Source organism: Anomaloglossus baeobatrachus, chromosome 8 (genome assembly GCF_048569485.1).
Source record: "Anomaloglossus baeobatrachus isolate aAnoBae1 chromosome 8, aAnoBae1.hap1, whole genome shotgun sequence".
In the NCBI taxonomy this organism is placed as follows: domain Eukaryota; kingdom Metazoa; phylum Chordata; class Amphibia; order Anura; family Aromobatidae; genus Anomaloglossus; species Anomaloglossus baeobatrachus.
The window spans coordinates 182296559-182310311 of NC_134360.1; the positions used below are offsets into that span (position 1 = coordinate 182296559).

The following is a 13753-nucleotide window of genomic DNA, read 5'->3' on the forward strand; positions in this document are numbered from 1 at the left end:
CTGCCAACGAGTTTGGAGCTCTGTATGAATTTCTTTCTGAAACCTTACATTATTTTGAAAGTCATCCAAATAAAACCAATTTTGATAATTTTGGAAAATGTCTGTGTTTTCCTTTTTTTTATCTTAGACCTTCGTGGAGAGAAAGGATAAATATAATTTAGAGTTATTATCCTGAAAGACTACACAGGTTGCCAACATTAAAAGCAACATTAAATGAAGGGGGGTAAATGTAATTTCATCAGTTTCCAAATGAAGCAAAGAAAAGGATTTTGAGATATTTGCACATTATTATGTGAAGCCAGAGTGCAAGTAGAGCCAACTATTTATATCCCAAATTGTAGAGTTGGGATGAATCTTGGCAGCACCCTGGGGCCGTCCACTTTGCACATTCCCTTTTTGTTAGCAGGCTCCCCCAAAAATAAATGATCACAAGGAGTCCACAGCTATATTTGTGAGGGCACCTGGTAGGCGTGCAACCACCTTAGGGCAGGGCTATAAGGTCTGGGGCTGTCAAGGTTTTGTATGGCTGGGTCAGGACCTCTAGAGACACCCTAGAAGCTTTCACTATTTCATAGAGGTCCCAAATGATGGACTCCTACTAATTGAAAATGTCCCCATAGAGTTTCTGAATTTAATTATTTAATAAATTAGGCAATGCCTTTAGGCTACATTCTCACAATGAGCTTTTGATGAGTTTTTGATTTTACTGATATTCTTTAATTGTACCTATTAGGTAAATTAGGTTACTTGAGGGGTTTTTTTCATTGTGTTTTTTTGTGTGTTTTTTACATGTTTACATTTGTGATACTGTGGTTCTTGTCTCTTTTTGGTGTGTCGTGTTTTAAAGGGAACGAACCACCAGGTTTTTGCCCTACAAAGTAGAGGCAGTGCCATAATTGCGCTAGGATGCTGATTAAAATTATATCTTTAGTTGAGAAATCCCAGTCTTTAAGGAGAGCAATCTTTGTCCAAACTTTCAAAAATGATGTAATGTGTGCACAGGCATTAGCATCGAGGTGAGCCTTTGTGGGTTGGGTCCTCCTTTATCAGTCCTCCTCCTGCCTTGCCTCCTTTTCGTTATGTAAATTTTGTGCTGACGCCGCTATTACCACTGTTGGCAGTGCATGTGCATTGCTAGTGTGACATTGTCTTCAATAACATGACGCCGGAAACAGCGCATGCGCCTGCCACGATCTCCAGCGCCATTTTACTGAGGAGACTGTGGAGATAACTATGCGCTGCCACCGCTCATATTTGTCTCCACAGTGTCTTCAATAAAATGGCGCTGGAGATCGCGGTATGCCAATACACTGAATCCAGCACCATTTTATTAATGACACCATCACAATAGCAGTAATGGTAGTGGCGACCCAAAATTTAAATAAAGAAAACGAAACAAGGCAGGAGGAGGAATGATAAAGGAGGACCTAACCTACAAAGTCCCGCCCCAGTGCTCAAGTCACTGCACCAGTGATGTAATTTTGGAAAGTTTGGACAAAGATTGCTCTGCAATAAAGCTTCGGATTTCTCAGCTAAAGGTATCAATTTAATCAGCATGATAGCGCAATTATGGCTCTGCCTCTAGTTTAGAGGGCAAAAATCTGGTGGTTGGTTCCCTTTAAATAAAGCTGCTTTGTTTTTGATAGTTCCTGGTATTTGGCTTTGACAAAATTAGCAATTTTTATCTGCATATTTTCAGCATCTAATGCAATTTTTTTTATATTTAATGAGAGTGATTCAAACTTGTATACTTTTTAATAAAAAAAACCTACATTTTTTGTTAATCCCCTTCGAAAACTTGAACTTGCAATTGTCTGATTGTTTGCACTATCCAACAACACTGCAGTATATAGTGAAAATTACAGTCTTCTATGAACCCTAGCCACACGGGCAGGTCCTCATAGCAGCATCGTAACTGTAATGACAGGGGTGGAGGTCTTCAGCAGATCCACGGTTACCATGGAAACCCATGGGCACCCCGTGATCTCACCATGTTAGGTGACATAGGATGACAGACCAGCGTGTCCCACCCGACTGTCAAATATTGGGAAGGAGATAAACATGTTGTTGACCTATATACTGTTAAGATTGGTTTATACTTTTTAGTTTCTATGTTCCTGCCTATTCCACCTGCTTATTAACTTCTTAATTTAATGGGGGGCTTTGGTTCGGAAGATAAAAAAGGAAAACTGGGATATACTGCATGTTTAATTATATCATTGACTGATCCTACTGAAGGTTTTTCTGTCTGATGAGTTCCATGTAGAAAAAGTTTGAGAAGTCCTGCTCTAAAGGATTCCCCATATATATAGTCACAGAGCTACAGATGATGTTCATAGGCGTCTATATGAAAACACACATGTATTTTTTGTGGGATCCATCTGTATGTAATAGACAGCAAACAAAGGCTTAAGGTTATATGCGCACGAAAAAGAAGTAAAATCCAGCTCTTCAGGCGAGGAAAGCCACGGTCTTTATTTTAGCATGCAGAAACAACAGATAGCATGACCATCACTACGCGTTTCAGGTGAAACAATCACGATTAATCATGATTAAGGGTGGTTGTTTCACCTGAAACGCGTAGTGCTGGTCATGCTATCTGTTGTTTCTGCATGTTAAAATAAAGACCGTGGCTTTCTTCGCCTGAAGAGCTGGATTCTTCTTCTTTTTCTTGCAATATTGGGCTGTGGCAGCGCCTGTCCGTGCTCCAGGGAGAAGCCAGGAGTGAGCGTAATCACGGTGAGCTGATACACACAAATGGGATATATATGCGCACGCTGCGATTTTTGACACATTTTTTGGTTCAGTTTTGTTGTCAGAAAGTGCTGACTTTTGACTTCCCAGAAAAGTCTATGAGAATTCAGATTTGCAGTGCGCACGTTGCAGGTTTTTTTGTCTGCAGTTTATTTGTCACAAACTTCTGACAAAAAAAATGCAGCATGTTCATTCTTTTTGCGTTCTGTCCCTGTATTTCTCACTGGTTATGGGAGGATTCACAGATCAATCTCCCGCCGATTCAGGGACGGCGGGGAATTGATCCCCGATATCTGTTTGGATGCTGGTAACCATATTATCTATGGGGACTAGAATCATTTCATACTCCTAGATTACCGGCGTGGCTATCACACTGCTCCCGCAGCCTCTCATTTTTTTTTCGGGGCAACTCATTAGGCTTATACATATTCACTGTTTCATTCGCCCACCGGCATCTGTGATTGGTTGCAGTCAGATGCACCCCTTGCTGTGTGACAGCCTGTCTGTCACTTTCCAATCACAGACCCAGTCTGCGGGTCTATAGCGTACAGTAAGAATAAATATATTTAAAAAAACAGCTTGTGGTCACCCTCAATTTTGATAACCAACCAAGATAAAACCAGACAGCTGGCAGCTGGTATTTTCAGGCTGGGGTGACCCACATTATTGGGAGCCCCCAGCCTAAAAATATTAGCCTGCAGCCATCCAGGATTGTCGCATCCATTAGATGCGGCAACTCCAGCACTTTACCTGGCTCTACCCGACTGCCCTGGTGCGATGGCAATCAGGGTAATAAGGGGTTAATCTCAGTTCACAGCTGATACTAAGCCCTTGATTAGTAATGAGAGGCGTCTATGAGACATCCCCATCACTAATCTGTAAGTGAAAAGAAATAAACACAAACACCATAAAAATCCTTTATTTGAAATAAAAGACAAAGACCCCTTTTTCACCCCTTTATTATCCTCAAAAATGTCCCCGCAGGTCTGAGGTAATCCACACGAGATCCCACGATGATTTAGCTCTGCTACATCTGATCCTTGAGAGACCGAAAATATGTCTGATCTTTCCAGGCTCCAGGAAACACTGACAAGTGGGATCCAGCTGGCAGCAGTGACATCACTCAGTTTACCAGAGGTCATACCGGACTCTCACTAACAGTGGAGGCCAGGGAGAGGGGATGATAGGAGGTATCTGGCAGTCTCATACTCTCAGACTCCCAGCCGACACTGTCACTGTTAAAGCGTGGGTCCGTGCCCCGCACTCCTCCAGCCCTTTACTGACAGTGTCGGCCTGAGTGAGGGGAGTGCAAGGCTGCCCCACATCCCCCTCTCCCTTGCCAGCATTGTCACGGTTAAAGCGCGGGGCCATGCCCTGCACCCCGCCAGCCCTTTAACTCTGACAGTGCCGGTCGAGGGGGGGATGAGATGACTAGAGTGCGGTACTCAGGTCACCGGAGGTCATACCATGAGAACCCGGGTATGACCTGCAGTGAACTGAGTGATGTCACTGCTGCCAGCCAGGTCCTGCTTGTCAGGGTTTCCTGGAGCCTGGAGATATCTGACAATGTTTTCGATCTCTCCAGACTCAGATGTAGCAGAACTGAATCATCGTGGGACCTCGTGTGGATTACGTTGGACCTGCAGGGAAGTTTTGGGAGTTAATAAAGGGATGAAAGAGGGTGTTTTTATTTTATTTCAAATAAAGAATTTTTGGGGTGTTTTGTGTTTATTTCTTTTCACTTACAGATTAGTGATGGGGGTGTCTCATAGATGCCTGTCTTTACCAATCTAGGGCTTAGTGTTAGCTGTGAGCTGAGATTAACCCCCTATTACCCTGATTTCCACCTTACCAGGGCAATCGGGAAGAGGCGGGTAAAATGCTGGCGTTGTCGTATCTAATGGATGCAATAATCTTGGGCAGCTGCAGGCTGATATTTTTAGGCTGGGGTGGCTCCATATAAGATGGGTCTTCCCAGCCTGAGAATACCAGCCCCCTAGTTGTCTGGTCTTACCTTATCAAAATTGGGGGGACCAAACACCATTTTTTTTTTTAATTAATTTATTTATTTTTACTGTACGCTATAGACCCACAGAAGGGTCTGTGATTGGAAGCATCAGACAGGCTGTCACACAGGCTGGGTGCACTGTCTGACTACAACCAATCACAGATGCCAGTGGGCAGGGGAAGCAGTGAATATTCATTAGCTTAATGAGTGGCCCCAGAAGAAGAATGAGCAGATGCCTGAGCAATGTACAGCCGCGCAGACGACTCGGTAAGTAAATTGCGCTTGCTTTATTATTTTTTTCTTTACTTTTACGTTATTTTTTTATTTCTCGAGTGTCCAACCAAAGGCAGGGGTCGGACTTCACAGTCCAGTCCAAGCATCACTATTTTTTCACAAAAAAAACGCATCAAATTCAGAATTAACAAGCGTACCAAAAATTACAACTGTTTTTTTTTTACATTTCCAGGCTCTCTGGGACAAGGTGCAGTTTAGGTTGCAGTCTGGGTGCAGTAAAAACTGCAGCGTGCGCATATAGCCTAGGACACACTTGGCCTCCGTCAGGTGAAGGGGCTCCCATGGACACATTTGACTTAAGCTGAAGTTCTGGTCTTGTATCTGCACTCACGATATTGCTGGATGTGCAGTGGAATCTGATCTTGAATCCTCTTTCTGTTCCACACATATTTACCTCTCCCACCCCTTGCTGAGAAGATAAGCTGTGTGCAGGTCAGTCTTCTAGTTAAGTCTGTCATCAGGTGCTAATTTATGCGCTAGCTGATCCATTCCCCCCCTTATCTGAACATTTGGAACAGGTGTCACCTGGAACCCAGCCACCTCCTCAGGAATAAAATAATGATATGACCTCCATTCATAGAGTCGAGAGTTTGCCCAGTTCATGTCTAAAAAGAAGGAATTTAACTCTTTCTACGATGGCATCTGCTCTAGTGAACATTGCGATCCAGACATGAGAAATATCTCTGACTGTGAAGATATGGGATACTGTGGTGTGAGCGGCTGATACAGTTTGACAACCAAATGTTCACAGCCTGTCAACTTATCATCTATTCTAATAAACTTATGGATCTGTCATAAAAGGACTAAGTATAATTCACCCAAAGTGCAAGTGGACCATCTCTCCTGCAAGTATCAATGTTTCTTTTCAATCCAAGTGACTATCTTATGCATACTGGGGCCTCCGGAGACTCTACCAAAAGATGAAATACAGTGGCATGCAAACGTTTTGGCACCCCTAGTCAAAATGACTGTTATTGTGAACAGTTAAGCAAGTTGAAGACGAAATGATCTCTAAACGGCATAAAGTTAGAGATGACACATTTCCTTTATAGTTTCACACTAGAAGTCCCAGAAATTTCGAGCTCCCCCCTGAAGTCCCAAAAGAGGGTCAAATGACAATACAATAAACTGAATAGAACTAACTAGAAACTAAATGGCTAAACTCAATGGAAAACAACCTCCTGTGGTGCGACAGTAATGGCCTTAATTACAGAACAAAAGACGGTGATTATAGGATATTAGCTAAAATCCTTCAGGTCATTCAACCCATGTCTGGTTTCCAAAGGTAGAAATATTAAATGACCCCTCTCTGGGACTTCTAGTGTTAAGCAAAAAAAAAATATTTCCATACTTTACATTTTAAAATTAACAAAAAAGGAAAATGGTCCGATGCAAAAGTTTGGGCACCCTGCATGGTTAGCACCTAGTTGCACCCCCTTTGACAAGTATCACAGCTTGTAAATGCTTTTTGTAGCAGCCAAAAGTCTTTCAACTCTTGTTTGAGGGATTTTCATTCATTCTTCCTTAGAGACATCTTCCAGTTCTGTGAGATTCCTGGCTCGTCTCGCATACACTGCTCTTTAGAGGTCTAGCCACAGATTGCCAATCATGTTCAGATCAGGGGATTGTGAGGGCACTGTAAAACCTTCAGCTTGTGCTTTTTGAGGTAGTTAAATGTGTTTTATGACTTTTGTTTAGGATAATTATCTACAGTTAGGTCCAGAAATATTTGGACAGTGACACAATTTTCGCGAGTTGGGCTCTGCATGCCACCACATTGGATTTGAAATGAAACCTCTACAACACAATTCAAGTGCAGATTGTAACGTTTAATTTGAAGGTTTGAACAAAAATATCTGATAGAAATTGTAGGAATTGTACACATTTCTTTACAAACACGCCACATTTTAGGAGGTCAAAAGTAATTGGACAAATAAACCAAACCCAAACAAAATATTTTTATTTTCAATATTTTGTTGCGAATCCTTTGGAGGCAATCACTGCCTTAAGTCTGGAACCCATGGACATCACCAAACGCTGGGTTTCCTCCTTCTTAATGCTTTGCCAGGCCTTTACAGCCGCAGCCTTCAGGTCTTGCTTGTTTGTGGGTCTTTCCGTCTTAAGTCTGGATTTGAGCAAGTGAAATGCATGCTCAATTGGGTTAAGATCTGGTGATTGACTTGGCCATTGCAGAATGTTCCACTTTTTTGCACTCATGAACTCCTGGGTAGCTTTGGCTGTATGCTTGGGGTCATTGACCATCTGTACTATGAAGCGCCGTCCGATCAACTTTGCGGCATTTGGCTGAATCTGGGCTGAAAGTATATCCCGGTACACTTCAGAATTCATCCGGCTACTCTTGTCTGCTGTTATGTCATCAATAAACACAAGTGACCCAGTGCCATTGAAAGCCATGCATGCCCATGCCATCACCTTGCCTCCACCATGTTTTACAGAGGATGTGGTGTGCCTTGGATCATGTGCTGTTCCCTTTCTTCTCCAAACTTTTTTCTTCCCATCATTCTGGTACAGGTTGATCTTTGTCTCATCTGTCCATAGAATACTTTTCCAGAACTGAGCTGGCTTCATGAGGTGTTTTTCAGCAAATTTAACTCTGGCCTGTCTATTTTTGGAATTGATGAATGGTTTGCATCTAGATGTGAACCCTTTGTATTTACTTTCATGGAGTCTTCTCTTTACTGTTGACTTAGAGACAGATACACCTACTTCACTGAGAGTGTTCTGGACTTCAGTTGATGTTGTGAACGGGTTCTTCTTCACCAAAGAAAGTATGCGGCGATCATCCACCACTGTTGTCATCCGTGGACGCCCAGGCCTTTTTGAGTTCCCAAGCTCACCAGTCAATTCCTTTTTTCTCAGAATGTACCCGACTGTTGATCTTGCTACTCCAAGCATGTCTGCTATCTCTCTGATGGAATTTTTCTTTTTTTTTCAGCCTCAGGATGTTCTGCTTCACCTCAATTGAGAGTTCCTTAGACCGCATGTTGTCTGGTCACAGCAACAGCTTCCAAATGCAAAACCACACACCTGTAATCAACCCCAGACCTTTTAACTACTTCATGGATTACAGGTTAACGAGGAAGACGCCTTCAGAGTTAATTGCAGCCCTTAGAGTCCCTTGTCCAATTACTTTTGGTCCCTTGAAAAAGAGGAGGCTATGCATTACAGAGCTATGATTCCTAAACCCTTTCTCCGATTTGGATGTGAAAACTCTCATATTGCAGCTGGGAGTGTGCACTTTCAGCCCATATTATATATATAATTGTATTTCTGAACATGTTTTTGTAAACAGCTAAAATAACAAAACTTGTGTCACTGTCCAAATATTTCTGGACCTAACTGTATTTGTAGAAGCCATCCTCTTTTCTCCTCTTTTCAACTTCAGCTTTTTTACAGATGGTGTCATGTTTGCATCAAGAATTTATTGAAATTTCATTGAATCCATTCTTCCCTCTACCCATGAAATGTTCCCCGTGCCATTAGCTGCAACACAACCACAAAGCATGATTGATCCACCCCCATGCTTAATGATTGGCGAGATATTCTTTTCCTGAAATTCTGTGCCCTTATTTTCTTCACACATACTTTTGAGCATTGTGGCCAAAGAGTTCTATTTTAACCTCATCGGTCCACAGGACTTGTTTCCAAAATGTACTTTACATGTTCTTTTGCATACAATTTACGTAGGTTAGAGCAGGCTGGGTTTTTATAAAGCTGTAAAATTTGCCTTTCCTATCGATGATAGTGAATAAGCCATAACCTAAGAGGCTAATTAAAGTGTGAAAACTTGGTCAAAGTTATCTTAGCACACAAATCTCCAAGGGTGTCCAAATGTTTGCATTGGCCCATTTTCCTTTTGTACTATTTTTCTAAATGTGAAAGATGAAAATATATTTTTTTTGCCTAAAATACAAATAAAATGTGTCATCTTTAACTTTATGCCCTTTAGAGATCCTTTTATCTTCAACTTGCTTAACTGTTCACAATAAGAGAAAGTTTGATCGGAGTGTCCAAACTTTTGCATGCCAATGTATGGGGGAAAAAAGAGTTTTCATATCCAAGTTTTTTGTTCTCACTGAAGATAAGTCATAGACAGGGGTGTTTGGCATTGTCTTAGGCTAGCCTTGCACATCATGGCTGAACAATGCTTTGGCTGATTGTTTGGTTGACAGCCATCGTTCAGCCAAGCGCTCCTGTGTTCTTTTTGAGAAGGCATCTGGCTGACAAGTCGAATAGCGGTTTATCTCTCAGTCCACCATAATGTCGCTTGACCAGCTCTACCCTCACCTACTGTATCCTCACCCCTTTCCTGTAGACTGTGACCCCTCACGGTCAGGGTCCTCTCCCCTCCAGTCTGTGCCTTGAAATGTTCATGATTATTGTACTTGTCTACATATACTCCTTTTTCACATGTTAAGTGCCATAGAAAAAATAGCGCAATAATAATAATTGTAATAATGATAATCTCAGGGAGAACAATGCAATTGACAGTCTGAAATTGGATAAACATAATTGACATGTCTCCTGACCATCAGTCAGCCAGAGCCTCCATACATATTAGATCATCAGCCAACTTTAGTATAATGTGTATGGGGACCTTAAATTCCATCTCCCTTTAAAATATAGAGTAAAGAGACAGAAAGAGAAGACAGTGCCTCACATATGTTTGAAAAAATAGCCAAAACAAGGGTTTCTCTCTAAGGGAGGCCAACCTTCTTAATCTAGTAATATGCTTGTCACCTTGTGTGGGGATAAGCGGGAGTTTGACTGCTTTCCCAAGGGTGTCTTGGAATAAATTCTTCTTCGGTTCAAGGGCAGAATGCTGGGCAGGGCAGAGAAAGAAATACAGAAACAATAAAACTGTAACACTCGTGGATGGTGTAGGGGCAGCAAGCAATATTAAGGTACCTGGGCTTATCCCTGATAGGGAGGGGTTTTATTAAGAGCCCACCTCGAGGTACCACGTCCAGGGCAGTGACCGGAACAGTGGCAGCTGCCCCCCAGTACAGGTGACCGACTCAGGAATAGCTGGGTACAGGCAGGGTGACTGAGGCAGATTAAACAGGTAGGTACAGAAAGTAATGGTGGGCACGGGAGAGTCAGACAGGTATGGGAAGGCAGGTACTGGAGATGAATGCATGGATAACAAGACAGGAGCTCAGGACCTGACAAATAGCTTGGTTGCAGACTGACTCGACTAACTAGAGGCATTGCGCAGGCACCTCTCCTAATGGGAGGATGCCTTACATACATAGTGCCATAGGTTGAGAGGTATTTCCAGGAAATAATGCACCAGTCCTGTAAGATGAGGGCCAGTGTGCACGTGCGCGCCTTAGGTGCACTTCCAGGAACCCTGTGCGGCATGTACAGGGTTCGGGAGGGGAAGGAGGCAGCAGCACACGTGGATGGCCGGGGGAGTGCAGTACAGAATGCAACCCAACCAGGGCGGTGAGTAAGTCTTTACAATGGTGTTTTAAAGGTGTGTTTCAATAAATTACATAATTCAATGGGATGATCTGGTGTGATGACTTATATAAGAAGAGGTGTCAGCACCATAAATGGGATTTCTACTGTATATTCTCCCTATTGAAAACACATGGATGATCAGCCAAACTGAGTATGCATGTGTACGGGCTAGAGCTTGGAAAGGATAAGCGCTATCGAAGATGTATGAAAAGCGAACCTTAATAATGTAACCATTGTGTGACCATGATGGCCAACTGTTTGGAGCTTCAACTCCAATCTTTCCAATAACCATTATTTCTTTTACTTTGGTCACAGACAGTGAAGCAATGATACACAACTGAATTTTCTTCATCTATTTCTGTAATAACAACAAAACATAATGACATAATGCAATTAATAGACAAAAGAACAAAGTCACAGACATTTTTCCAGCCTAAGACAAGAAAAAAAAAGAAATAGTCTTAATTTGACATAAGTTAATGCACATGTGTGCAATATTAAATAGCTCCCAATGGCAATATTGCTGGGCTGTACAATCAGTGTCATGGATAATACAACTAGCACATTTACATTGAGTTTAATGTCAGTCAATATTCTTCAAGTGAGTGACTGAATATGCTTGATATCACGAGTGAACACGTTCTTGTGCCACGTCAACCTTGTGAATGTGTTTCTTCATATTCTGCAAGGAGTCAGCCGGTAAAATCACAACGTATCCATATTTATCTGGAGTAATTTGTCAACGGTGCAAAGATTCATGGATGAAGTCTTCTATTATCAATCCAGAATAGCACGAAATGTGTTACATGTGAAGTTAGAAGTGGAGGGGCCTTAATATATAGCTAAGATCATTCCCTTAGGACGTGTTCACACTTCAGCAGCAGTTACGTAGACGATTCTGAGTATCTTCCATTGAGTTCTGGTGACTGATATGATGCCAACAATCAAATGGTTTTACCTTGGAGACTAAAAGGAAATATATGTTTTTTATTTCATGGATGACAGTCCAGTGGAAATTGTTTTTAAAGAGTAATGCATGGTCAGAATTTCAGTAGCATCGTGAACAGCCATTAATTGATCAGATTGACTAGAAACTGGAGACAATCAGCATCTTTCCAGTTCCGGATCACATTGTTACTGCAATTTGTTGCATTGATTTCAGGAAGTAAAATAGGAACTTTGCATAGAGTAAAGACGATCAATGGGATTTCCCACTCGAGTCTGCAGTGATCCTACGTCAGGTGCTGCTAGAAGACATTCACCCAAATTAAGGGAAGCATCATCGCTGTCCATGTCGTGGAACATGGACTCTCCACCTGGAAAACACAAGTCAAATAAAGTCAAGTTTTCTCAGCTGCATCATTATTAATCAGTTACCGATTAGTATGAGATGGGATTCATGGCAGTGTAGGTAAGAACACATTCAATGTTCAGCGTCATGGTTTATACTAGAAAAAAATTAAAATAGCAAATTGATTGTATACCAATAATCTAAATCTAGATCATATGACTGTGGCTAGATGGGTGATTAAGAAGGAAAGTATTAAAGTGAACCTGTCAGGCGCAATATGTACCCAAAACCACGAGCAGTTCTAGGTGCAAAATGCTAATCCCTGCCAAACTGTCCCTGTATCTAGTAGCATAGATGAAGAGATCTTTAGAAAAAAGTATTTCGAAAGACCTTTATGATATGCTAATGAGGCCAGAGACTAGTGGCAAGGGCATTAGTTCCTGCTCGCATTCCGCCTTCTTAGCAGGTTAGCACGCCCTCAGGAACCCATATCTGCATACTAGCATGCTATTTAATGCAGCATCACCAGCGGTGACACGCGTAGCTGTGTCCACTGTCACCACTGATCATGGTCATGCACACTAGACCTCACTGAAGCCAAAAAGCGTACACCCTACTTTATACTGCGCATGACCAGAAGTGCTGGGACTTGAATATGTAACTGCTCATGATCTCAGTGCATATTGCACCTGACATGTTCACTTTAATGCTTCTGAGTAGTGATGGGTGATCCCCCCGATGGTCGGGATCAGGAGCCTCGCCCGATCGTTTTGTAAAGATCAGGATCTCGAGAAAGCGAACTTGCATCCGATCACCGATCTCAGGCTTTACAGTTATGGGATGGGGTGGAGGGGGGCTGTAAAATAAAGAATATAGTTAATAATAAATATTGTCATTATTACTTACAGGTCCTGCGATGCGTCCTGCAGACTCTGTCTCCCGGCCGTTTCTGCTTGTTCATTGCTCTTCCCCCGGGTTACAAGGAAATGTGCGCCATGATGCTATGTGACACTTGCACAGTGACAATCACTTAACAGGACCTTTGATAACGTCATAGTCATGTGACCAGTCTGTAACCAACGAGGTAATACAACATTCACACCTGACTGGTAACATGGCCATGACTTCACGGAAGGTCCTTTAACCCAAGGGCGCAGCAATGATTGGACTTGGAAGCAGAAGCGGCCAGGAGATAGAGTCTGCGGGACGTGTTGCGGGACCTGTACGTATAATGACAATGTTTGTTAATAATGTGCTTTTTTTTACAGCCCCTGGACCCAATCAGGACCCGATCTGTAACACGAGCTTCCCAGGAAAAATTGTGATCAGAATCGTGTACACAATCACTATGTGATCGGTACGATCCCCGATCTTTACAGTTCGGGATCACCCATCACTACTTCTGAGCTCATGGACCCCACTAGTGTAAATCTGATCTTAAATATCTATTAATATCTATAAAAGTAATTTCCTATTTCATGAGCTTTATTTAAAAAAACAATTCTGTGGAAGCATCGCTGAAAAGCAATGTCTGACTTTCATTTGTTCATTTTCATAGATTTTTTTTATTACTTTGGACAAATTCAAGTTATTTCTGTGACCATTGTGGCTTTTTCTTTCTTTAAACTAGGAGTACCAACAATGTTGACCACGTGTGTAGGTTGTACATCCAATGTCGGTGAGGGGTTCAGGATAAAAAAATTGTCACTGTATTCCTTCATCTCATAATATGCAAATCAAAAAGGTCCGTGGAGCCTCTGTTAACAGCCTCGACACGGAAAATAGCCAGATATCCCTCTGGGAAGGACCTAGCCAAGGAGTGGCTCTTTTTAGGAGACCACCATAACCACCATATTAAGTGGCCCTTTTAGTCAATATCCAACTCTTGACGAGTTTAAAGATATGACAAGGGAAATACC

The 13753-nt window shown here is 42.1% G+C and overlaps 1 protein-coding gene across 1 annotated transcript in view; it reads right to left on the reverse strand.

Moving 5' to 3' along the window:
* Positions 1–10975: 10975 nt before the first annotated feature.
* The window catches only part of LOC142249371 (LIM homeobox transcription factor 1-alpha-like), a 198216-nt gene continuing 195438 nt past the window's right edge, over positions 10976–13753 (reverse strand). The window contains exon 9 of the mRNA XM_075321007.1: positions 10976–11859. Coding sequence (XP_075177122.1) covers positions 11702–11859 — 158 coding nt within the window. The 3' untranslated portion in view covers positions 10976–11701. The remainder of the gene's footprint in view (positions 11860–13753) is intronic.